The sequence below is a fragment of the Lontra canadensis genome, unplaced genomic scaffold, assembly GCF_010015895.1.
Source record: "Lontra canadensis isolate GAN:19392208 unplaced genomic scaffold, GSC_riverotter_1.0 scaffold4, whole genome shotgun sequence".
In the NCBI taxonomy this organism is placed as follows: domain Eukaryota; kingdom Metazoa; phylum Chordata; class Mammalia; order Carnivora; family Mustelidae; genus Lontra; species Lontra canadensis.
The window spans coordinates 20918580-20943216 of NW_022630998.1; the positions used below are offsets into that span (position 1 = coordinate 20918580).

The 24637-nt window shown below is 33.7% G+C and overlaps 1 protein-coding gene across 5 annotated transcripts in view; it reads left to right on the forward strand.

The window, feature by feature from the left end:
* FAM172A (family with sequence similarity 172 member A) overlaps positions 1 to 24637 on the forward strand; it is a 420413-nt gene that overhangs the window by 172675 nt on the left and 223101 nt on the right. For all 5 annotated transcript variants that reach the window (XM_032846420.1, XM_032846414.1, XM_032846433.1 and 2 more), the window contains one exon: positions 8736 to 8954. In XM_032846420.1, the coding sequence (XP_032702311.1) occupies positions 8736 to 8954 (219 nt within the window). The remainder of the gene's footprint in view (positions 1 to 8735; positions 8955 to 24637) is intronic.

The following is a 24637-nucleotide window of genomic DNA, read 5'->3' on the forward strand; positions in this document are numbered from 1 at the left end:
TGATTACCTAACCACTGTGTGTTTTTAAAAGATCACATGTCAAGATTGTTTATTCCTTAATTTTTGCCCATGATAGATTATTAATGTGAAGAGCATTATCAAGTGCATATAAAAGTAATTCTGTTGCTGCTGGCTGATACTAGATGAACACATTTCTGTAATTTACAGTGGTAAATAATGGATTTGATGTTTAAATTGCTTAAGAGGCAGAAAAGCATGATCATTAGGAAACCAGTTTCCTGGCTAAATAGCACAGATTTGACAATTAACGCATATGTTTTTAAACTAAGACATTTTATGTCTAAAAACAGCTGATAGTTGGGGAGATCTTTTCCTGCCCTTTGCTTTCAGCACCATCATGATAACTGTGAAGCTCAGGCGTGAGACATTTTGAACTTTGAGTATGAGAGTACTTTGTTTATGTAATATCATCAGTTCTTGTCATTCCCTGAGAAGTTTCTGCACAAGATTTGAAGTCATAGTATGACATTTATTTTTAAACAGCATAAGACAGTTATCATGTTGGTTTGCAGAGGTATGACTTGTTGATTATCTCATGCTATAGCTTATTTGCCATTACTCTGTCCTGTTTGAAGGAAAATTAAGTTGTGATTAAAGTTGATGAATAGTCGTGATTTTGTTATTTTTAAAAACAAAGTCCTTTACTGTTGTATTCCAGGTTCTTATGTCTTTTTTCCATGAATACGCATATTGTAATGCAAAAACTTTAAGCCATTATGAATTTTTATATGTTTTATGTACACCAAAGGGTCACAGATGGTAGAAAGATTTGTTACCATGAGGTAGTGTAGCATTTTGTGATTATAAAATTAATCTGTCTCTAAATCTGTTTAAAGAGTTTTTGCCATCTAATGAGCAATATAAATTATTAATATTTTCATGTTCTTGGGGACATTCACAGCCATAATTTTACCAACACAGCTGTTTGACCTGGTGACATCATGTTTTGCATATTTTTGCATTTTAATGAGCCAGTCATTTAAAAGGTTACAAAGAAACCATAACTCATAAGTAATTAAATTATTTAGCAGAAGTATGAGGAGATCTTCTGACATAGGTCACTGTGGGAAGGGAAATTCATAGCTGTACTCAGTTGCACCTGTTTATTGGGAGGTAAATGTGTATAGAAGCTTTTCCCTTAGATTATGAAATGACTTTACTCAATGAAATACCTGAATGTATACGATGCACACACACACACACACACACACACACATCCCCAAGCAGTGCATTTTCACTGTGGTGGAGTAAGTTGAACTATTACTCTTAATACAAACACAAGCATAGCTTACTTACCATTTAGGGTTAACTATCCTTGAAAGTGTAGCCAGATTGGTTTTAGGACTGTCTTATCATTATGCTTTCCTCCTTTTTTTCCCCTTTTCATATTATTCTTTTCTCTTGAAGAATAAAATGGTTTCATGTAGACATTTTAGGAATTTGTACTTAATTCTGATTTGGAATTTTCTATTGAATGGACATATCTTAAAAGAAAAGGTGACTCATAGGTATAGTACTGTACCTAGTACAGTGCTTGGTTAATAGTAGCTGCTTATTAAGTATTCATTGTATGGAATCAGTTTTTAACACATTATTGACTCATTGAATACTTGGGGTCCTTCTTTATGTCCTCATGTTTGCAAGTGGACTCTAGAACCACAAGGAAAGCACTCATATATATTCTTGAAAAAACAACAAAAATATTTTAAACATGCTATTTTAATTGGAAAAAAAAGAAAGAGAAAGGTGGCATATTTGAAGATAAAATGATTAATGTACTGTAGTTTTTAAGCAGATTTTAAGAGTAATTTGAAATCGTAAGCGTATGTTTGCATGGTGTATATATATGATCAGGTCAAGTGATAATGTTTTGAAAGACTTTGAGCCTATCATCTATAGCTACGATATTTACACAGTTTTCTAAAGGATTTTAGTGGGAAGCTAAGAGACTATTGGACTTTCATTTTGCCCTCTAAAGCATAAAGGCACAATTTTCATGGAGAACATAAATTTCGTAAGATAAATTTGTCCATCCAGCTCTGCTTGGGACCATGTAATAGGGAGGTGTGTCTGTAAGATTCCCTATACCCACTTAGGGGTTTTGATCTGTCATAGACAAGCAACAGTTGTAACTTGTTACTTCTTTTTACTGTAATGTGTAAACGTGTGGGTGTATGTTTGGTTTTTTTTATGAGAATGAAAAGCAAACAATATAAAAGATTTCATAATGCTGTAGTATTAAATCATATTTATGTCCTTGATAATGAGTGGTAAATGTTTTTAATGATGCTATTATAAATTTATAGAGTGCTTTAATAAATAAAATATTGGTGATCAAAAGAAAAAATTGTGTTTAAGCATCACAATGTTCTAAAACCTAGGAAAAGTTAGAAACAGAACAGGTGATAATATAGATAAGTGCAAAGTGAATGTTTTAAAATAAATAGCACTTGGATGACCTGAGATGTCAGAACTAGAGACAAGGGTGTGTGTTTGTCAATATATCCTTCATGTTTTACAGACTCCTAAGGGAACAAGGGAAGATACAATTTCACCTTTTCTGTGCCAAAACATTTTAATTATATCTTCTTCCAACTACAGCGGTTCAGTAACCAAGGAGCTGACATTGATGCATGTGTTGATAAAGCTGCAAACATTCAAAATGAGATTAACAAAGATTTTGAGCAAAGGGTGACAGCTAATTTTGCACAGTGTTCTGCATCTGATTCAGGCCAGCATAATAATAGAATATTTTATAACTGTTTTGTTATTCAAAAGGACTTTTATGATGCATTTATATTTGTGGTTATCTTTGTATCATACTTAAAAATTATCTATCCTGTGGCTAAAACTATTTGCACATCTATGTTGTAATGCAAAGACAATATTATAAAGGAAAAAAAAAACCATCTTACTGTAATTTGTGGGTTTTGTTTTTGTTGTTGTCTTTTTTTGTAATCATACTTTATCCTTGGAACTCTTTGCCTTAACCTTAATTTATCTTGAGCACACTAGCTGGAGAAGGTATAGAGATGGTAAATGTATATTTTCTCATGTTGCTGTATGCACTAATAAAATGACCAAGAAAAGTTATATTCAACTTAATTAATAAAACTGTAGTTTCTGTATGTTCTTGAACTCCTTTGAGCACATTTCAGTGTATTTCTTTTCTCTTCTATTCTCTACTTGAAGGCAGCTGACAGTCTTCTTTCACTTTTCTTTTTGTTTGTGAAATTTTCTTTTTTTTTCTTTTTCTTTTTTTTTTTTTATCCACTCACTTCTCCATCTGCTTTCACTTTTGTTTGCTTGGGCCGTCTCTCATCCCAACTTGATAATGAGGAATGCAGTGTGACCCTGACCTCTATCAGCCCATGCATGACCTTCTGACTCTACCATATAACCTTTGACCTTCTCTTTGACAGCTTGATTAATTACCCTGTGTTATGATTTATGAGTAAGTGCTATGTAAAAATAATAGACAACAGGTGGTCCTCTGAAAACTTTTTGTGGCATGTTTTCTTTTACTGACTAACTTGATGAGCTATTTGAAGTTGGAAACTTACTGGAATAATCTATGTTGGTCTATATCATGGTATTTTTGTACCATGGAACACGACATTAGAATATAGGGAGCTACAAGTTAAAGCATGGTTGTGACAAACATTTTATAAAATATTAGCAGGGTGCTGTTACCTAAATGCACGTTGGGGGGAAGCAGAAAATGGAGTCAAGTGACATTTTAGGCGTTTCAGTCCCAGGTCACGTCTTGAGAAAATTGCTGAAATAATGGAGGGGGCATTTTTCAAGCAGAGCTGCAGCTCCAACAGCTATGTTTACTTTAACGCTTCACTAGTGACTTCTGATTGGTTGTCATGACCTCATCTCACTGTTGCACCTAGGCTGTTGGAACAGTGACATAGACATACCCTTGTTGTGAAAAAGATGAGAATAAACACAACATACATCTTTCAGAAAAGATGAATGGACAGTGGTTTGTTCATTTTAACCATGAGTAGATGTAGCTTATAGGTGAATTGCTTTGGGTTTCATTTCCTTTGAGGATGAGCACCTTTCTTCTTTCAAACCAAACAGATAGAATGCTGAACTTGGAAAATATGATTGATAAATCTGTGTAAAATGATCTTTTACTGAGCTTTGCCTGAAGACCAAAACAGACAGTTCCATAGGTCAGAGGATTCTACTCTGGCCCCTGACCTCTTTGGTCACACGTGGCTTATAGTATTGGCAGGTTAATATGCAGAGCTGAGTACTTTCACCTGATTTTTTATTTAGCCAACCACAAGAGATTTGAAAAGATGTAGAATTTTCTCCTATTTTCTATTTTCCTTATAACTGGTATTTAATAGGCAAATTAACTTGGATTAGTCTACAATTTTAGCAAGATTTCATTGGGATCAAAATACATTCTGGCTTTGGTCAGACATTGAAACATTTTATCTATTTGTAGAATCTTCTTGACAAGTACATTTCTGTACTGATTTAATCTCTTAAGCAAGATTTCCTCTTTGGTTCTTTGTGTTTGGCATCACCTATCTGTTTTAGACCTCTGACCTAAGCCATCATTTGTTGATTGAATGATAAATGAACTATTATTTATTAGTAAGTGCATCGACAGACTTCAAAGTAAAGGAGGCCTGCAGTCCTGTGCATTCTCTTTAAATCACAGTGAGCCGTTGTGCTGAATAAACTGCTATGTCTAGCAATAAAATTTTGAGGGTTTCTGATTAAGATTCCATGCTTTAGACCTTATAAACCCAGTTCTGAAAATGAAACTACAGTTACAGCTACAAAGGATAGAAAATGGAATGAGATAAGTGAAAGAGATTAGCCTCTTGATCACTTTCTTGATCTTCTGCTAGACTGTGCACTCAAACATAAGAGTTAATTAACAACTTTATATATACTTTGTCTCTTGAAATGTTGGATATTGGAATTGACTTGGGTAAATCATTAATCAGGATGCCAGAAGTTTTATTTATTTAGTCGTAGAATGTTAGGTAATCAGTTTGATCATTTTGTCTTCTTAAAGATAACAGAAGTTTCTGTGTATGTTTAAAATTACCTGCCTTTTCATCTTATGAGAAATTTAGCATGAATGATTAAATATGAAAAGAATACTTCCATATAAAATGTTTAAGGTTATAAGCATTAGTTATGGAGGCCTCATTAGAGTGGCAATGCACGGTTCTTTTATGATACTACATCTGATGCCTGGTTTTATAAAGTTTTGTAAAACTTTATGGGTACACTTGTTAAAGGTCAAACTAGGATCTCTTTCTATTTCTTTGTGTATCGATTGAGTTATTGGGAATAGAGAGAATTAATTTTTAAAATGGATTTATTTTGATTTTTTAAGATGGTTTCTTCAATGGTTTCAAATGGTTAAATTTAGCTATTGGTATGTTATCTCTTGTTTTACTTTGACTATTTACTTTGATACCTTGGTTTCCATGTATTAATATTAACATGGCAAAAATCTTTTTAGCTTTATTACATAAAGGAATTTTTGGACAATATTTGTATGTGACAGAGAAAAGGAGGAAAAGACAAAGTTTTACTAATATCTGTAGTTAGAGCATATATAAGTGGGATAGTTGACTTTATTTTGTTTCTCCAGTTTTCTCTTCCTCATTATAAAGTGGTTATTAATGGTCTCTGTGAATATCGCATTAATTAATTTATCAGGAAAATTTTAATTGAAAAATGTAAGTTTTTCACAGAATGGTAATTGATTTGTAACAAAGACATTTATTAAAATTAGCTCTCATTTCTGCAGGAAATGTTCCTGAATATTTCTTGTTATTCCATTAATTAAATTAGCAGTATGAAATATCTAAATGATAAAATATTTTCTAAATAATTCAGGTATTTAAAGAACAGCATTCATTGTTGAAATCTAAATGCTAAAATTCTTTAATTGATTTTTGTAGTGGTGATTTAAAAATAGAATCATTTTTCATTAGTTGATGCCTTGGTGAAAAATTGATATTGTGTCTTTATAAAATTGGACAAATGAGTCATGTAATTTTCAGTTACATAATCAATAACTTAGACAAATACTACTTCTTTGATGATTTATGTTTGTCTGCTTTCTATACTTATTTAGATAGGACACATCAAATTTCAGACTCCATTTAAAATCAAGTAGGTGCAGTAATTTTTCAATCAGTGATTTCCAAAAATTGAAGTAAAAACTTCTGCTTAAGTAAACGTGGTATTATGAGAAATACTGTATCTAGTGATTAAGTTAAAAATTAGGCCAAAAGTTTTGTAATTCTAGTGGCTATAAACTTTGTCTAAAGTGTTTACCTTTATTTGGAATTCCTTTATGGTGCAAAGGTGATGCTCATATTCTATCAATTTATTAAAGTCCCACTTTGTTACATTGAGTTTGATGTTTTTCATAATATCATTAAAATGTAGAATATCACTATTTTCATCTCTAAGAATTCTAAGATCCTGTTTTGGGTTTGCTACTTCTAATTCATGTGTGAGTATGAGAGACTGTGTATGCGTGTGTGTGTGTGCGTGTGTGTGTGTGTGTGTGTGTGTGTGTGTGTTTAAAGTTCAATTCACTCAGAGAAGGCAGGGAAGAAACATGACAGGAGACCACTTACTCATGGTACAGAATCTAGTAAGGAGGCAATTTTCTTTTTGGCCTATGGTGACCTTTTTTGACTATGTTCCTTACACCAGAGACAGTGTATGAATGCCTCTATTTCACCCTGTTTAGCAGAGTGCAACAGTGTTCTTTAACTTAACTTTTGGTGGGAGGAGAAGTTATAGCTGAAATTTGAGAAGGGCGTGAAAAGTTGTAAAAGGCACAAGGAAGACGGGTAGGAACTTCCTTCAAATGTGATTTTAATAACTAGCCAAGTGTGTCCAACTGTAGAAAATCACCAAGTGACAATCTGTCTACCTGACAGTGATCACAATGAATTACAAGACTTTTGAATAGCTATACAGATTAGAATAAAGCAGGACCAAATAAAATATCTTTTGTTGGTAAAACTTTGACTTACCAGCTAAGATACTTAAAAAGAGAAACCAAAAAAAAAACCCTTTATCTTATGCTTTGATGTAGAACATTAAATTTTTAAGTTTGTAAAATATTTTATAACTTCTCATAAAATAGGTATTTGTTTAAAAGTTTTATTTGAACATGTATTAAAGAATATATGGTATTTTTTTAATCAGTTTGGCATTATATAGTTTTCATGTGTGCAAGACAACTATATCTTAATTAACAGTACTATCACTAAAATCACAACTTTAATGAACTTCACAATCTGCAAACCATATCATAGTTTTAGATAATAATATCAACTGGGGGGCAAAACTTGAAAAATCCCAATGAAGTTTTTATGTAGATTGTGAAATCGACCATTAAAAAAAACAACTACATGCAGCAGTGTAGCATACTTAAAAATAAGATAATTGAGTCAATGCTAATATTACTCTATTATTACTGCAGTCACTTTTTAAAATATCATCTTATTATGGTTGATTTGGCAAAGAACAAATTTTAAACTTGAATTAGTTCTACAGTTATACTTTTGGAAAAAGTATTGAGTTTTCTTTTTCAGTAAGAATGATATTTTTCAAGCTTTATTTTCTATAGCTCTTATGTGTTTTTATTGTAATGTAGTACACTTTTAAAATATGACCTTACAGGATTTTACAAGGCAAAATTGGGACACCCACAGTACAGAAGTGAATAGAAAATACAAGATATTAATAGCTTCACAAATTTATGTTGCACATGCTTGTCAGTGGAAATTGTTTATTCTTTTCTAATTTCTCGCGGTTTGATTATTCCATCAGCTATAACTTAATATAAATACCAAAAGTTTTCCTAGTTGTAACCATAGAAATGTTTGCCTTGCTAGAATTGTCAGACAGGAAAATATATTTTAAAACTTTAGAGAAGGTATAATAGCTCAGTAAGCTGTATTTCAGACTTTGGGACTTATTTCCTAGTACTGGTCCCCAATATAGAGAAATTTTTATGGTAGTTAAAAATGAAAGAATTTTAGGATTAAATAATTGCTCCCATGCCTTATAGTAGGACATTATTTTGTTTTATGATTTGTGTGGCCTCCTGAAAGAAAGGTGGAAAATATATCAACTGCACAGGTTGATTATTATGTTTCTGATATTATAGATATGTAAATCTGTAGAATGTTAGGTCACATTTATTCCTTAATTGCTTATTCTTTCTGGAATTCAGACAAATAAAAAATGCTCATTAAAGTGCAATTGTAAAGGAAAGAGAATCCAGCAAAATAGGGTGTGGAATTTTAACTTCAGCTTCAAAGAGGCTGTTTTCTCAAAATAGGTATTTAAATATTGATGTGGTTTGAAAGTGTACTTGTTATTTGTTAATTTATTTCAATTATTTGGGGGGTTCTGAGAGATCTGAAGTACTTTATAAAAAAATATAACCTTGGCAACCTTTGTGTTACAATTTTGTCTTTTTATTCTTACAAATAATCTATTTACACAAACAGTGCAGGCAAACAATTTTAAATAACTTTTTGTTGGAAAAAGTAGAACTATAGTCTTTTATAAAGGAATACTTTAGTGACTATGCAACTATATTAAATCACTTACTGTGGAATTTTGCAGATTTTTTTATGAATTGAGATGGTTTCTAAGATTAAATTATGCTGCCTTCTTTGCTTTCAAAACAGGAGGGATATGGAGTAATAGTACTGAATCCCAATGAAAACTATATTGAAGTAGAAAAGCCGAAGATCCATGTACAGTCATCTTCTGATAGTTCAGATGAACCAGCAGAAAAACGGGAAAGAAAAGATAAAGTCTCTAAAGAAACAAAGAAGCGACGTGATTTCTATGAAAAGTATCGTAACCCCCAAAGGGAAAAAGAGATGATGCAGTTGTATATCAGAGTAAGTAATAAGATTATTAGTCTCCTTCACTATTTCTTTTACTTTATTTGTATTGTATTTCATAGTTATTATTTTATTTTTTTAAAAGAAACTTAATTCTTTAATTTTCAGCCATTCATATCCCATGGTTGTTACTTGGATGAAATTTTTTTTTATTCAGAATTACAAAATATGTCCTTATTTCAGTGTGATACTTAAGTTTCAAAAGCAATTACGAATGCACCATACAAAACATTGGTCTTCATCTTGGGTGGTGATAGTTTTAATGCATTCTTTTCCTATGAGCAGCCATCCATCCACAGTGTTTCAGCTTAACTTCCGAAGGCAGATGGAGGGAGGAAGAGTAATTAATATCTTAATAAATATTTAAACTAGAATAGTTTAGGGATAGTGTAATGAGGGAACTCTCTCCTTTGCTCTTTTCTTACCCAGTGAACCTTTGCACTTTGTAATGCTAGCAGCATGGGATCGTTACAGCAATGCTGCCCAAGGAGTTCTAATTCGTAGGGGGCACAAACAATTTTATTTGAACTTTGACACATTCTGCTTGATATACATACTGTGTATTGTATATATGAGACATATTTATGCAATTTTCAAAGCCCTTATTATGGGTCCTATAAATAGAATTTAATAGTAAAGCGTGTCAAAAATGCTACTAGGTAAGTAAAATAGTAAATTGATATGTTCTTTAAAAGTGAGCAATTCAGAACATTTAAGCATAGACAGATTAACTCTTTATAAATTATATTGTAGGATAGTAATAGTTTCAAATTAATCAGTTTGAACTATTTGTACACTTCCTTTAAAAAAAGTTTACTAATAAAATATTTCATACCATCTTTGAGGGGAATACGTAACTTTCTGAGTTATTTTCTTCATTCTCATTCATTGCATAATCCCTATACTATTGGGAATTACACTCCAAACTTTCAAGACTCTAGGTCGGTTTGTTGAGTAAGTTAGGGTAGTTAAACAGTACGAAAGCAGCATGTAAATCCTCATGACCCAAAGAGGTATCCAGACCGAGAATACCCAAAGCTCATCATACAGTGACTCAAGCTAAAGTTAGTCAGATTGCAGTATTTAAATTTCTGAAAAGCATCTCACTATGTAATATATTTTTTGAAAAACAAAAACAGTGATTACATTGGAATCAATAAGTAGCTTGCTTGTTCTAATGTAGGTATATTACCGTTTTTCTTTTGTATGGCTGCATAGGTGTCATGGTGTCACCTTCTTTATCGATTATCCTAAGCTTTCTAATTATATGATCCAGTCTGTCAACTACCATTCTTAGGACAGTTAAAAAAAATTCTGATATCCAGATTTTGAAAATGAATTGTAAAAGCTTTTGAAATATACACATCATTAAGAAAATTCATGTGCTTATGTAAAATGTAAACAAAAAGTGATTTTATGTATTGTTCTTCTTAAAGTTTGGTTTATTTGCCTATGATATATGTAGAATATGGATTTATTTCTGACATCTGTCTTGTAGGTTTTATATCTCCTTTTCTATTTTCTCTTGTCACCACTGCGTGGGTATTTTGCTTTTGTTCCTTGTATGTGTGCATTTTCTTTTTTGTGTTTTCAAATCTGTTTCATTTATCTCTGCCTCTGTTTTTCTTCTTATATCAAGGGAGAAAAATCTTTTTATTTTGCTTCATTTTTATGATCTCTCTTTCCCTTTGTCTTTTTTCTTTAATTCTGCTATCTCTTTTACACTCCTGCCATTTCTGCTTCTTTCCTTATCATGTCTTTTTGCTTCTTTCTTTCTCGTCCCATTTCACTCATCAGTCTCAGTTCCCATTGAAAGCACTTAAAGCAAAAACAGACACTTTTAGATGATACATCTGTATACCTGATAGTCTTAGTATGAATGTCATTTTTCCTTAATAAATACCCTTTCTCTTAAAATCTAGAATTGTGCAAAATAGCAGAGTTAAGCTGGTACTCTTCAGACATAGTTCTAGATAGTAAGGTGTGATCCTGTGGTGGAGAAAGAGAAGAATGATTCATGTTGTGTAAGATGCCTTAATTCTTAGGTAGTTTTGATCCACTAAAGAAGTGACTTCTTGTACTCTCCTTTTCAAAACATGTCTCCAAAAAGTGTTTGTAATTTTCAGACACAGAGCATCATATGTGATGGGGATAAATTAGCATAAATTTCTATACTTCTTAACTATTTACATTTTGAAGTTGATCATCTGGTCTTTGGAACAATCCCATGAGGTAAGTAGATCAAATAGTTTTATCCTTATTTTATAGGTAAGGAAACTAACTGATGCACAGGTGGCTCATTTTTGTCTAAGAGAGCAGATAACTAGTAAATGGTGGAACTAAGTGTTGAAACTAGGACTTCTAATTGTAGGTTCTTTCTCCATTTGCTTTTTACCATGTTGTTCTACAGTTGGAAACAAAATATATACATGAAATATGAAAATTAAAACAATTCTTATAAAAGCATGATATAAGTGACATCTGATGATTAATAGATTTTTATCAGTTAATAGATATTAAATAATAGTTATTTAATAAATTATGAACAATTCATATATAATACATATTTATAACAAGTAATACGTGCACACAAATGTATTACATTATGTATATATACATATACACATTCTCTCTTAATAGGATCACTAATATTGATCCAATTTTATATGAGAAGACTGTGAGTCAAAACTTAGTAATTTCCCCAGAATAACATAGCTCTTAATATAAGCTTCATGAGGGCAGAGACTTAGTCTGTTTTGCTCACTATTATATCCCCAGAGCTCAGAACAGAGTCTTCATAATAAATTTTTATTTGGTAAGTAAGGTGGTGGAGCCAAGATTAAAATCCCACGCTACTACTTTTTTTTTAATATGTCCTGCATCATTAAAATATGCTACTTGATTGTGAGGAATCTCATTCAAACAGTCCAAAACAAACAAAAATTACAGTGTTTGTCCCCTACCTACTCCAGTGGCTGAGAGAACATTACGAAAATTAATGATAAGAAGTCAGTTTCTCAAGATTTATTTAATACCTTGATCTATACCTTTGCATCTGAATCTATAAGAGTGAGATATGGTTTGTTTGTTTGTTTTTAAACTCTGTCATCAAGGTAGTATGTTAATGGGTGAAAACGGAAATGTTTCATGCTGACTACTGCTATTTCTGTTGTGTACCCTTGCTCATAGAGTAGAGCCAGGCTGCTATACGTGTTCTTTGCTGTACACCTTTGTGCTATGTAACTTCGCTTCTTGTTCTTTCCCTCCATCCAAATTCTATCCATGTTGTAGTGCCCAACTGAAATCTCACCTTTTCATATCACCGTAATTACTTACTCTGACTCATGGAAGTCACTGCGACTGGTTAACTTATGTGGAATTTATCATTTGCTGTCCTGAGATATCTCTTGTGTTTTTGTTTCGTAATATTATTAATATTTATCTTTCATGCATTTCTACTCGCCATAATATTGTAGATCTTGAGCATGCTGTATTGGTCATTCCTTAAGAATAAACAGAAATGAGTTAATATTTTCGATAGTACAGAGCATACCATGAGGAATCAGAAACTGATAATAAACCCACTCATTAGAATCCAATACCCTGCAGGGAGACCAAAGCAAAAAGACTAGGCCTTAGTCTAGAGATACCTGGATAATGTGACCTGCAGCATAGAAATGAGGGATATTCTGGTACCAAACTGGAGCATAAGAGGACAAGTACTCAGACTAAGGAAGATCACTTAAAAGCACTTTACAGTATAAAGTGCTTTACAGTAGACATAGAATCTAGCCAAAAGTGACTTGATGCTGATCTGTGTAATACCGAGTTGGAATTGCTTAAATATCTCTTCCATAGGAGACTTAATTGTGGGCTATGGTGATAGGAAGTAAAGAAGAGAGATTAGACCCAGAAGGTTGAAGGAAAAAAAATGCTACAAGTAGAAGGGGGAAGGAAATTACATGGCCACAGAAGGAAAAGTCCAAATGTGGAGGAGACATTTACAGAATAAGAATCTTGGCAAAGTCTGGCATTACACATTGAAGATACTCAAATATTTATGGCTTGATTGCTTGTTGACATCCATCAAAAATCTTACTCCTTAACATGAGAGATATTTGGTGTCTAGTTTTCTGATGGATTTTTTCAGCATTTATGTGAATTTTTGCAATTGTTCAGAAACAGCCAACTGATAAACTGAAGCATTCTTTCAAAAAATATGTTTTTGATGCTCTGACTTGGGTTATGTTCAAAATATTGATGAAGGCTAATAAATATCCCATCTTCTCTGTACCTGTTCTCTTCTTACTAAGGCCACTGGAGTCATTTCTATTTAGTGTTTTAGCAACCAAATTTAATTTTTTTTTATATTATAGTCAATGAATGTTTAATCTCGGAACCATTTTATTTTCCCAGTATATTTAAATATTTGCATTTCCTTTTTTTCTGGAATCTGTTAAAAAGACAAAATCTCCTTTCAAATTTTGTAAATATCTATTATAGACAGGCAGAAGTAAACTAGAAACCAGGTCTAAAACTTTAAGATTAACAAAGTGTAGGTTTTTTTATGTACTTAATGAGTATAAATAAATATGACTAACTATTGGATTATGTAGTACATTTCTGATGCATTAGAAACAGAGCTTGAGAGATCAAAGTACTTACTGTTTCATGTGGCAACTTTCCTTAAGTATGAAATAATGTACTTTCTGGCATATATTATGGCTTATTAAGGGGATTGATTTGGTCTAGGCAATAAACATCATGTCAGACATGCCTGGCAGGAAAACCTGCTTAATATGTTTTGTAATAAGACAGAATTTTTTGTTCTCGAAAACATCTGCCAACTGAATTCAAGAGTGAAGACAGAAAATGTCATCAATTTAGTGGTAATCCTATAAATTTAGTTTCTTTCTGAGCAACACATAGCCAGACACACAAAATTCCCAGTGTTAATCACCACTGGTTATAGTACTTTGTAAAATGATGAAACAAAAACATTTTATTTTTATATAATGTGTTAATTAATTCATAATGAATTTTAATATTTCAACTGATAAAATTTTAACAAGCATCTTGCCAACAGATCATTTTTTAAAGCATCTGTTTTTTAATGTGTTGGGTTGAGAACTGAGTCAAATGGCTAAATATGTACATATATTCTTTTAAAAAACATATTTCTACCCCCATAATTATAGATACACTATTTTTTCCCCTTAGACCACCAGGGGCTGCTGCTGTTCACACTGGGTTTTACTTTCCTCTGAAACTGAGTACCCCCCCATCACATTGCATCTTTTCTTTCTTCCCTTTTATCTCCTTAGCCCTAAATCTTTTAATATATAATGGAAAGAAAAAACAACAAGCTTAGCTAGTAATTTAATAATCAGTATAAGAATTTATATTTTAAACATTTTCTACATTCCAAAACATTTACACTTTCCCAAATGAACTTAAAACCAGTCGTCACTGAAGATTTGATAATAATTATTTTTATTTTCTGTTTTTAATGTCTGAATAACATTCAGAATCATACCCATTGCAGAGATGTAGTATGGAGATGAAATTAAATGTGCAGAATTTGAACAACTTGAGTTTGAATCCCAGCTCTTTCCACTTTATAAACTGTGACCTCAAACAAGTTAGCTTCCCTATGTCTCAGTTCTTTTGTCTGAAAAAATGAAATGATAATAATATATGCAAAGTGAACATGGTTTCTGACACACCGTGTTGGGTCTTCAGGGCTAATAAATAATCTCCTGTCTGCTCTCAAATTCATAATCAACTAAGAAAGTATCCAATCCTTGAGGTCCCCAGATTTTGTACCTTTCATTACCTTGTACCAAAAATAAGGTCTATCTTACCTTCCTGAGTTTGTAACCCAGTGAACAATATGACAAAGGAATCAGACAAAAGGAGATCAAAACACCAGCTTTACTAATTGATATAGTTCAAATGGAAAATGTGGCTTAGATCCGTGACTAAATTTAGATTACCTAATTCATTTCCCCCGAAACATATTTTCATCTATCTTCCAAACATCCACTTCCCCTTTCACAAGGTAGAAAGCAAGTTGGAATGCGTCCTTTTTGCAAGTAGCTTTGAAAGATGCCCAGAAGGGCTGAGTCGAGTATTCTGTTTCTTCCCCCAAATGTACTAATCAAGTCAGTCACTCCCCCTGTGGGAGGGAAAGAGTGAGGGATGGTGAAACAAATTGGGAACGTCACTCCAGCTATATGACTTCACCTGGAGCCAGAAGGGAAATGGGTCCCACCTGACAAAAGTTAGCCTCTAATAAAAAGATTATTAGTAGCACTTGCATCTTCTAGCAACTCAGTAGAGCAATATTAAAATATAATCATTAAATGTTCACTAAGGATACCTTAGTTTCTTCATTTTAAGGTCTTCATTTAAAAGGGAAACTGATCAAACCTGATTGCAGAGAAAGTAGCCACAAAATTGTTTAATTTTAAAGCATTTAAAGTGCCATGATTCTATTTTAAATAATCAGAAATCAATCTTTGTATTTTCATGTGTCTTACTTCCAAAGCCTAGTAAACAGTAGATTTTTAATAAATATTTGATGAATGAATATTTTAATAAATGCTTGCTTACATGAACCTACAAAGCAGAAGAGACAGACCTTTCACTATATAAATCTGCTCTTTGATATTGACTAGCTCACGTTGAAAGAACTGTGATACTATGTATGACTGATACATGCTAACACTCAGAAAATTAGTACATTGTTCTTTAAACCCATTTAACAACCAGTATTAAGTATAGCAGGCATTCTTTGAATTCAGTTAAAAACAAGCCAAAAAAGAAAAATTTGAAAGTGGCAAAATAATTAGATCTTTAGATAAGAATAGAAATTACAATAAAAACCAGAGCTCTGCACTTATTTGTTTCGGTTGACTATTGGCCAAATTTGGTGATGAATTCTGCTATAAATATGATGTAGTAGAAAGAAAAAGAAATTCAGAATTCAAGAGAGTTATGCTCTAATGATCTTAATTTTTTCACAAGCTGTGACGTTGGACAAGTCACCTCACTCTTTTAGTTTCTTCATCTGTAAAATAAGAATAATTGTAGTTATTAGGCTGTTTAAGGAGTAAATAAGGTAAATTAATGTATATGAAAAGAACCAGTGGGATACCTACTATTCATTATATCCCATTTTTTTTCTGTTTTCTCCTTGCCCTCTTTCCTTTGGAAAGTATGGGGAGAATTATGGTCAAATGAGGTCTTTTCCGATTGGTTTATAATCACTGCTTCTCAAACCTTTGGTCTCCGGACACTTTTACATGCTTAAACATTATTAAGGTCACTAAGGTCTTTTGTTTATATGGGTATAGCAATTGATATTTACCACAAAAAGAATGAAATATGAGAAAATTTTTAAGTATTTATTTTAGGGGCACCTGGGTGGCTCAGTGGGTTAAGCCTCTGACTTCGTCTCAGGTCATGGTCTCAGGGTCCTGGAATCGAGCCCCGAGTCTGGCTCTCTGCTCAGCAGGGAGCTTGCTTCCTCCTCTCTCTCTGCCTGCCTCTCTGCCTACTTGTAATCTCTGTCTATCAAATAAATAAAATCTTAAAAATAAATAAATAAACATTTATTTATTATTTATTTGTTTGTTTATTTATTTATTTATTTTAGTGGCTTCGTCAGTTAAGCATCTGCCTTTGGCTCATGTCATGATCCCAGGATTCTGGGATGGAGCCCCAAGTGGGACTCCCTGCTCGTCCCTTTTCCCCTGCCCCCTCCCCCTAACTTGTTCTGTCGCTCTCATTCAAATAAATAAATAAAATCTTTAAAAATAATAATAAATAAATACGTATTTTAAGATAGTAATAAGTCTGGGGTGCCTGGGTGACTCAGTTGGTTAAACTTCTACCTTCGGCTCATGTCATGATTCTGGAGTCCTGGGCTTCCCGCTCAGCAGGGAGGCTGCTTCTCCCTCTTCCCTTACCCTCCTGCCCACCCCCCACTAATGCTTGCTTGCTCTCTTGAGCTCACTCTCTCAAATAAATAAATGTACTGTATGTTGGCTAACTGAACATAAATAAATAAATAAATAAATAAATAAATAAATAAAATCTTTTTAAAAATAAAATAGCAATAAGTCCCTTATATGATGACACAAATAACATATATTTATGAGAAATAACTATATTTCTCAAAACAAATAAAAACATATGGTGAGAAGTGTGGCATTTAAAAAGCACCTCTTTAATATTTGGCTTAATAGACAGCTGAATTCCACCTCTGTTTTTCTTCCTTCATCCTCTTCTGATATGTTTTTTGGTTGACATTTATGAAGAAAATTTGGCCACATACAGATATTCAGTTATAAAAGGAAGCAGAATTTTAAAAGCTGTTTCAGGTAATTGTACATGTTTTTCTTTTTTGGTATACCTACACTCAATAAAGAATAGTTGCTTTTTTTTTTTTTTTAAGATTTTATTTATTTGTCAGAGAGAGAACACACGCAGGGGGAGCAGCAAGCAGAGCAGGCAGAAGGAGAAGCAGGCTCCCCACTGAGCAGTGAGTCTGATGTGAGGCTCGATCCCAAGACCCTAGTATCAGAGCCTGAGCTGAAGGCAGATACTTAACGGCTGAGCCACCCAGGCATCCCAAGAAATAGTTTCTTCTTAAAGATTACCTGCTGTGTGAATCTAAAACACATTACTAAGTATTTTGTACTATTTTCATGAAAATCCATTGGTCTTTGTTGTACTTTGAATGGAACCTTTACTCTTGAATGATTTTATAACATCACGTATTGGTCATTTGGAAAATAATGTTGCATTGAGTTATGAAGATCTTCCACATGTTGACATATTTTATTATGCAGTATCAAAGAAATCCTATCTATTAATATTACTACCAATCTCATCTGCAAAGATTTTAAGAGTTGAAAAATTAAACTTACCAGAGAGGATACAAGTTCCCCCAACTTTTAATTTTAGCAAGAAGGCTAAGGTTTATTTTATTTATTTTCAAGAAAATGTCTTCCAAATGCCCAATGTGAGTAATCATCATTTCTTTATCAGTCTTGCAAGTTGAAAGAATGTTCTATTTAAAAAAACAGCTACTTGAGCTCACAACTCAGTTACACAACTACTTTCCCTCTATACGAGCATCTTAGCATAATTTGTTTTGCAGGTGCTTTTTGGGCACCTGGGTGGCTCAGTGGGTTAAAGCCTCTGCCTTAGGCTTAGGTCATGATCCCAGGGACCTGGGATTGAGCCCCACATCCGGCTCTCTGCTCAGCAGGGAACATGCTTCCCCGCCCCCCCCTCCCCCCCCACCCCGCCTGCCTCTCTGCCTACTTGTGATCTCTGTCTGTCAAATAAATAAAATCTTTAAAAAGGGCAGGGGGGGCATGCCTGGGCGGCTCAGTGGGTTAAAGCCTCTGCCTTCAGCTCAGGTCATGATCCCTGGGTCCTGGGATCGAGCCCTGCCTCCGGCCTCTGCTCAGCAGGGAGCCTGTTTCCCCCCTCTCTCTCTGCCTGCTTCTCTGCCTACTTGTGATCTCTGTCTGTCAAATAAATAAATAAAATCTTTAAAAAAAAATAAAAAATTTAAATTAAATTAGCCAAGGTATAGTACATGATTAGTTTTTTATATAACGTTCAGTGATTCATTAGTTGAATATAACACCCAGTGCTCATCATATCATGTGGCCTCTTTAATTCCTATCACCCAGTTACGCCAGTTCATCACTCAGAATATTAAATACACATATGCTCAGGGGTTGAGACTTAGTAAAAGTAATTTTTAGTTCTTCATCAACATTTTTTAGGGGAACGTGTGTGTGTGTGTGTGTGTGTGTGTGTGTGTGCACGTGTTGTGTGTTTTCCCCTTGAGTGTGTAGCAGTGAAGAACACAATGTTTGGTACCACTGCTGTGATTTGTGCTAAGTCACAGGCAGTTTTGTTCTCCATTGCCTTCTTAACTGCAAATGCCAACACCGTGAAAAAGACACAAATGCCTTAGTATTATTATGTGGACCCCCTGAAAGCTCTCAAAAACCTCCAGAGGTTTGTAGACCACATGTCTAGAACTACTGGGTCTACCTCTCTTTTTTGGAGTTGAATATACAGGCAACCAAAGGAAGTGGTCTGTAAGATTAAAATAAGAACCATTTTTCAGTTGATATGTTAGGCAGATGAAACTGGAACAGTATGAGTGAGCAGCTGTATAAGCTGAAATAGAGAAGCTAGAATAGGGTAGGAGTGGTTTATTAAGGCATTTGGGCCTATCCATTTTAACTCTTCTCATCTGGACTCAGAGAGCATTATGTGTAGAGGATTTCACGTGTCCATCCTCCCTCCTCCTTCATAGAAACTAAGATGTCTATACCAGGCCATTGGAATTTGAGGATTTAGAATTTTTCTTTCTTTCTTTCGTTCGTTCGTTCGTTCGTTCTTTCTTTTTCTTTCTTTCTTCCTCCCTCCCTCCCTCCCTCCCTCCCTCTCCCTCTCCCTCTCTCTCTCTCTCTTTCTTTCTTTCTTTCTAGAGAAGGAAGGGGGAAGGGGCAGAGGGAAAGGGAGAGAGAGAATTTTATGCCAGCTCCATGCCGAATGTGGACCCTGGCGAGGGGCTCCACCTTACCACCCTAAGATCAGGATTTGAGCCCAAATCAAGAGGCATATGTTCAAGCTCAACTGACTGAGCCACCCAGGTGCTCCAGAATTTTTTGTTTTCTACTACTTGTCCCCAGCAGTAGAAGGCTCTGGAGAATCATATGCCCATTTTGGGTTTTAGCAACTACAGTTTTTATTTCGTCCCTCGTTTCCCTAAAATGGGTGGCCTCTTGCTTCCCAGAAGGGCTCACATATTTAACCCTGCTATACAGCTGAGGTCTAATAAACTACCATAGTCTACTAGCTCTGTGCTGGTGCTGTCCCTCTGTCTTATGTTTACCTTAACTTTGCAGTGGACTGATTCTATCATGGTTAAGAGCTGAGTGTTTATTTCTGGCACATGTGTACAGGGTTTTTACATACAGTGTTCACTCAACAAGTGTTATAATTATTGTAATATCCTTAATTTACAATCCAAGTTGCATCTGTCCATCACTTTCTCCCATTTCTGAAGCCTTGTTCTTCCTAATTCTCCAAATTGGGTTCCTCTTGTTTCTTGTCTAAAGGAACATTTGACAGTAACTGTCCAAAATACAGTTGGATTTACCATGCTTCTCTCAGGCTTTAAATGTGAATGGTGGTTCTTGCACTTTCACAACTTCACTCCCTTTTTTTGGGAAGAAGGGGCAATTTAATACCCTATATCTCCCACCTGTGGCCCACCCTTGTGGTTGAGGCCCTTGTGCATACATTTGTCTAGTTAGAAATAGTTGTTTGTTTCTTTGTGTAATCCTCACAACTGTCTCAGGTATCACCTTGACTTTACAGATAATGTAAAATGAGACTCAGGTGTAAATAGACTTACTCATAGTTGTATACCTATGAAGAGCAACTAAACTAAGGTTAGAGCCCACATCTATCAGACTGCAAAGGCTATGTTTTTCCCAATAAACTACATTGTCAGTACTGAACGTTTTTTACAAGTGGCTTTCTAAGATTTCTCTGTGTTTATATAAAATATATACACATAAGTGAATGAATCAGTGGATCTCTCCTGAATTGGAAGGCAATTGCTGCGACACAAGACAAATAATATTCCCCACAATGCAGTAGTTTATTCAAGGACTGTTGTTAGAGAGTTGCAGTGAGTAGATATATTGAGTGTAGGCCCGCATCTTCTTCTCTGCAGTAAGACACCCTCACACTTTATTTTTTCCTGTGTCCCAAACTGTCCGTCCTTCTGGGATGTGTAAGTTGCTTGACAGCAAAGGAGTTTGAAGTTACTGCATGTGGGGATGAGAAAAAAAACCTTATCACCTTGTATAGTTGTCTCAAAAGTGCTTTGTTTAATACAGGTGAACTTTTTTTTTTTTAATCCCTCCCCTGATTTCAGTTTGTCTTTAAGTGTGCCTGTTCTCAGCCATGAGCTTGTTGTTCCACCCCATTCCCCTTTGGTGTTTTCGCCAGCCCAGTGTTCACATATGCACATTATGGCTTTATCAGTAGATGGAAGCACTTCTGTGTGCATCTCTCATGTGTAACATAGTGGGGCAATATAACATGTTTACTGAATGACTTGAGTATTTACATTATAGACTCATCTCATTTCTATTTGAATTATATATGTGCATTTATAAACGTTATGAAATTGTATGTTTAGATTTACTTTCTTGGACCATGAAATTGCTGCTTAACACACTCTATGTATCATTTTTATCTTATATTCCTGTAATATTAATTTCGTTCTTAGCATTATTTTCATAATTTAATACTAGGAGAAAATATTGATTTTTCTTGAAAATAACAGATTATAAGCCACACTTAGTGGCTCATTTAGGGACCCCATAAAACATAGATAAAATTTTGAATATGAATCTAAGTGGTCATCTACCAAGACTTTCCCTAATTTCTCTTTGCCCTAAAAATGATTTATACTTGAATTTGCTTTCCCAAAAACTTTAAAATACCTCACCAAATTCCCAAGTTGGTGCTTGAAATGTCTCCCTGAGATCCCAGAAAATCTCTGCCCAGGGAGGTGATAAAGAGAAAAATCATGATCCTTTATTTCAGGATACTATTATATTTAAGAATTCTAAAATAATTTGACTTTTTTAAAATAGTCACTACTTTTTATTTAAAAATCATTTAGACACTATGGGCAAAATTTTATGTTTCTACTGGAGCAATAATAACACCAGTAATTTCCAGAGCTATATAATGGATTAATTTTTTTTTAATAAAGCTGAACCATCAGATAAAAATTAGAATTAGGATTTTATACTGCTAAATTAAGTAAATCTATCAAAACTAAAATCTTTTTTAGTCATTGAGAAGAGGAATTCATTTTTTCAGTGCTGCTGTTCTAAATTTTTGGCAGTGAGCCATATAATTTTTCATATTAAAAAGTGAGAATTTATACAAATTCTTCAACCCACCTTTGTTTACTATTTTATATAAACAGTACATTTAGGAGGAACATTACTTATAGGAGAAGGTTTCTACCAGAGTATGTTGCCAAAAGATAGTGTCTAAAGGGTGGTAGCCATTTTTCAGAGACATACCAAGTCCAGTTAGTTTATTTCTAGATGTAGATGAGGAAACTGAGATGAAGAGAAATTTGCTCAGAATTACACTGTTATTAGTGACAAAACTGTTACTGGGATCTAGGTTTTCTATTTACCATTCTGGTTATTGAAATTTTTATATTAAAACAAGATTTTTTCCCCCTCCATTTTTATTTGCAAGTGGTTTTTCTGGCCTTTGTCTCAGCAGCTGATGGGGTTGGGGAAGAAGAACAGGGTGTGTGTGTGTGTGTGTGTGTGTGTGTGTGTGTAGATTATTAGGTGGGAAGGACAAGTGGTCCTTAAGTAATTGAGATTTAAACCTAAAAGTTAGTTGAAAACAGTATTCCTAACATAATCGATTTTAAGATCTAAGAGGAAGAATATGAATTTGAAAATCTTAGTGCATTATATATGAATTATGATGTTAACTATACCTCATTCACTCTTAATGTTCTTTGTTTCGATTTCACACAGGAGAGTGAAAAAATTCCCTCAGAATTCTTGTGCAGACTGCATATATAATAATGCCATCAAAGAAAGGCTATTATTTGTGCATATATAGCTCAGTCAATTGAAGATTGCTCAGATTATCATCTTTTTTCATTGATTTTAAAACCTTTTATCACATTTTAACATCTCTGAATTTGGGATGCATCTTAAAAATTAATGGCATATCATGGGTTAGTTGGTGACTTTTTTTCTCTTAATGGTACATAAAACAGTGCTACCTTTTAAAATTGATGGTTTTGTAGAAGGATGAAATATGGTATGAGACAAGCTGCCTCACTGCACAACTCTGAGAACATAATTCTTATCTGGCACCCCCTGGAGTTGTGCAGTGTATAGACTGTGGCCTTTTAGGGTAGTCCAAATAGAGATTATGTGGAGGGTTTGTTCTTTTCCTTAACATTTTACCCCATATTTGGTCCCATAAATTGACAAAGACCACCTGCCTATTTGGCAATTAGTGACCCCTCAGTAAATGTTTATTTATTTACTTACACACCATTGTAATCAGTTGCTTCCTTTTGTTTGCCAAAGCCCATGGATAGCAGGTTTGAATTTCTTCCATTACTAGATGTCACATTACTAGGAAGAAGTAGATCTCTATATGGTAAACTTAGACGGTAAATCTAGGAAGTAATGAGTAAATGACTGTATTAAATGGAGATGTTAGTCCCTCAGTGTCCTAATCATTTTCCTAATGCATTTTACTTTTAAAATTTATTGCAGCACTTTCCAGATAACCTAAAGTAACTATTCGTATGATGAAAGTAGAGTACCAGTTTTAGGTTGCATTCTGTTAGTCTACCTTCGCTGATTTTATACTATCTCCTGAGTGCTAGATATTAAAGATTAAAAATGGAGGAACAATAAACATGTAATTTCTACTCAAGACAGGATTAGCCAGGATTACAAAACAAGATGCCAAATGTATCTTGGGAAACTGAAGAAAATGTGTCCTTTTAAGGAGCACAGCTTTGATTGGACCTCTTCGCATTTCAATGCAATTGAGCACTATTTACAAAATGTTATGCTTGCTATAGCTGTTTATGAGATATGCAGATGGAAAAGCCAGAATCTTTGTTCTCTGGGAGCTCAGGCACAGTCTTGTTGGGAGGCCGAAATATTCTTAAGCAACTTGGATAGGCAGTTTCCAGTAAGGATTTTGAAGGAGTTCATATGTTGCATTCTAAGCATATGAAAAAAGGAAAATGTATCTTTCACAATTATTAATATAGCATTAAAATAAAAGATACCTAGAGATTCAATAATAGACCCCTGGATTTTAGAATTAAAGAACCACTTTATACATTTTCTATATTGAATACAACTATTGCAATGAGAACCTCAATTTTTATGCAGATTGCTTATATAAAATCTGTTCTATTATGTAATACAAGGTGATTTTTGTGTCATTGAGTATTAAAAACCACTTTAAAAATTTGCCACTTTAAAGAAATTAATTTGGTAGGTGTTTCTGGCACATTCTGGAAACTCTAATATTTCAATTTTCAGTGATGTAGTTGGATTTACTCTTGATGTCTAAAATCATTTTGCCCTAACTTATAGACCAAATGAAGCTAATTAAACATACAAGTAACATTTCAAAACTTTAAGAACCATCCAATGTCCCTTAACCAATTCTTTTCTTCTTCTGCTTTTATCTCCTCTACCAAATGATCTATGATATATTCACTTTATATCTGTGATATGCTCATTCACTGGTTAAGAGAAATACTGTAAGTCAATAATAATGCACCTAATGTTTTAATGAAGCTTTATAGATCATAAACACTTTAATTTGTACTTTATTCTTTAGGGAATATAATATGAAGTTGATGATAGTAGTTTTCTTTAAGAACCATGTGTACATTTTCTTAATTGCTAATGATATTATTATCGATGTTTGTTAGTTTCTTCTTATGTGGGTTTAAATAGTTGTTTTTGGCAAAAGATCCAGCCAAGCAACTTTCTTCAAAATGGATTAAAATGATGAATAAATTAATCTTTATGGGATTC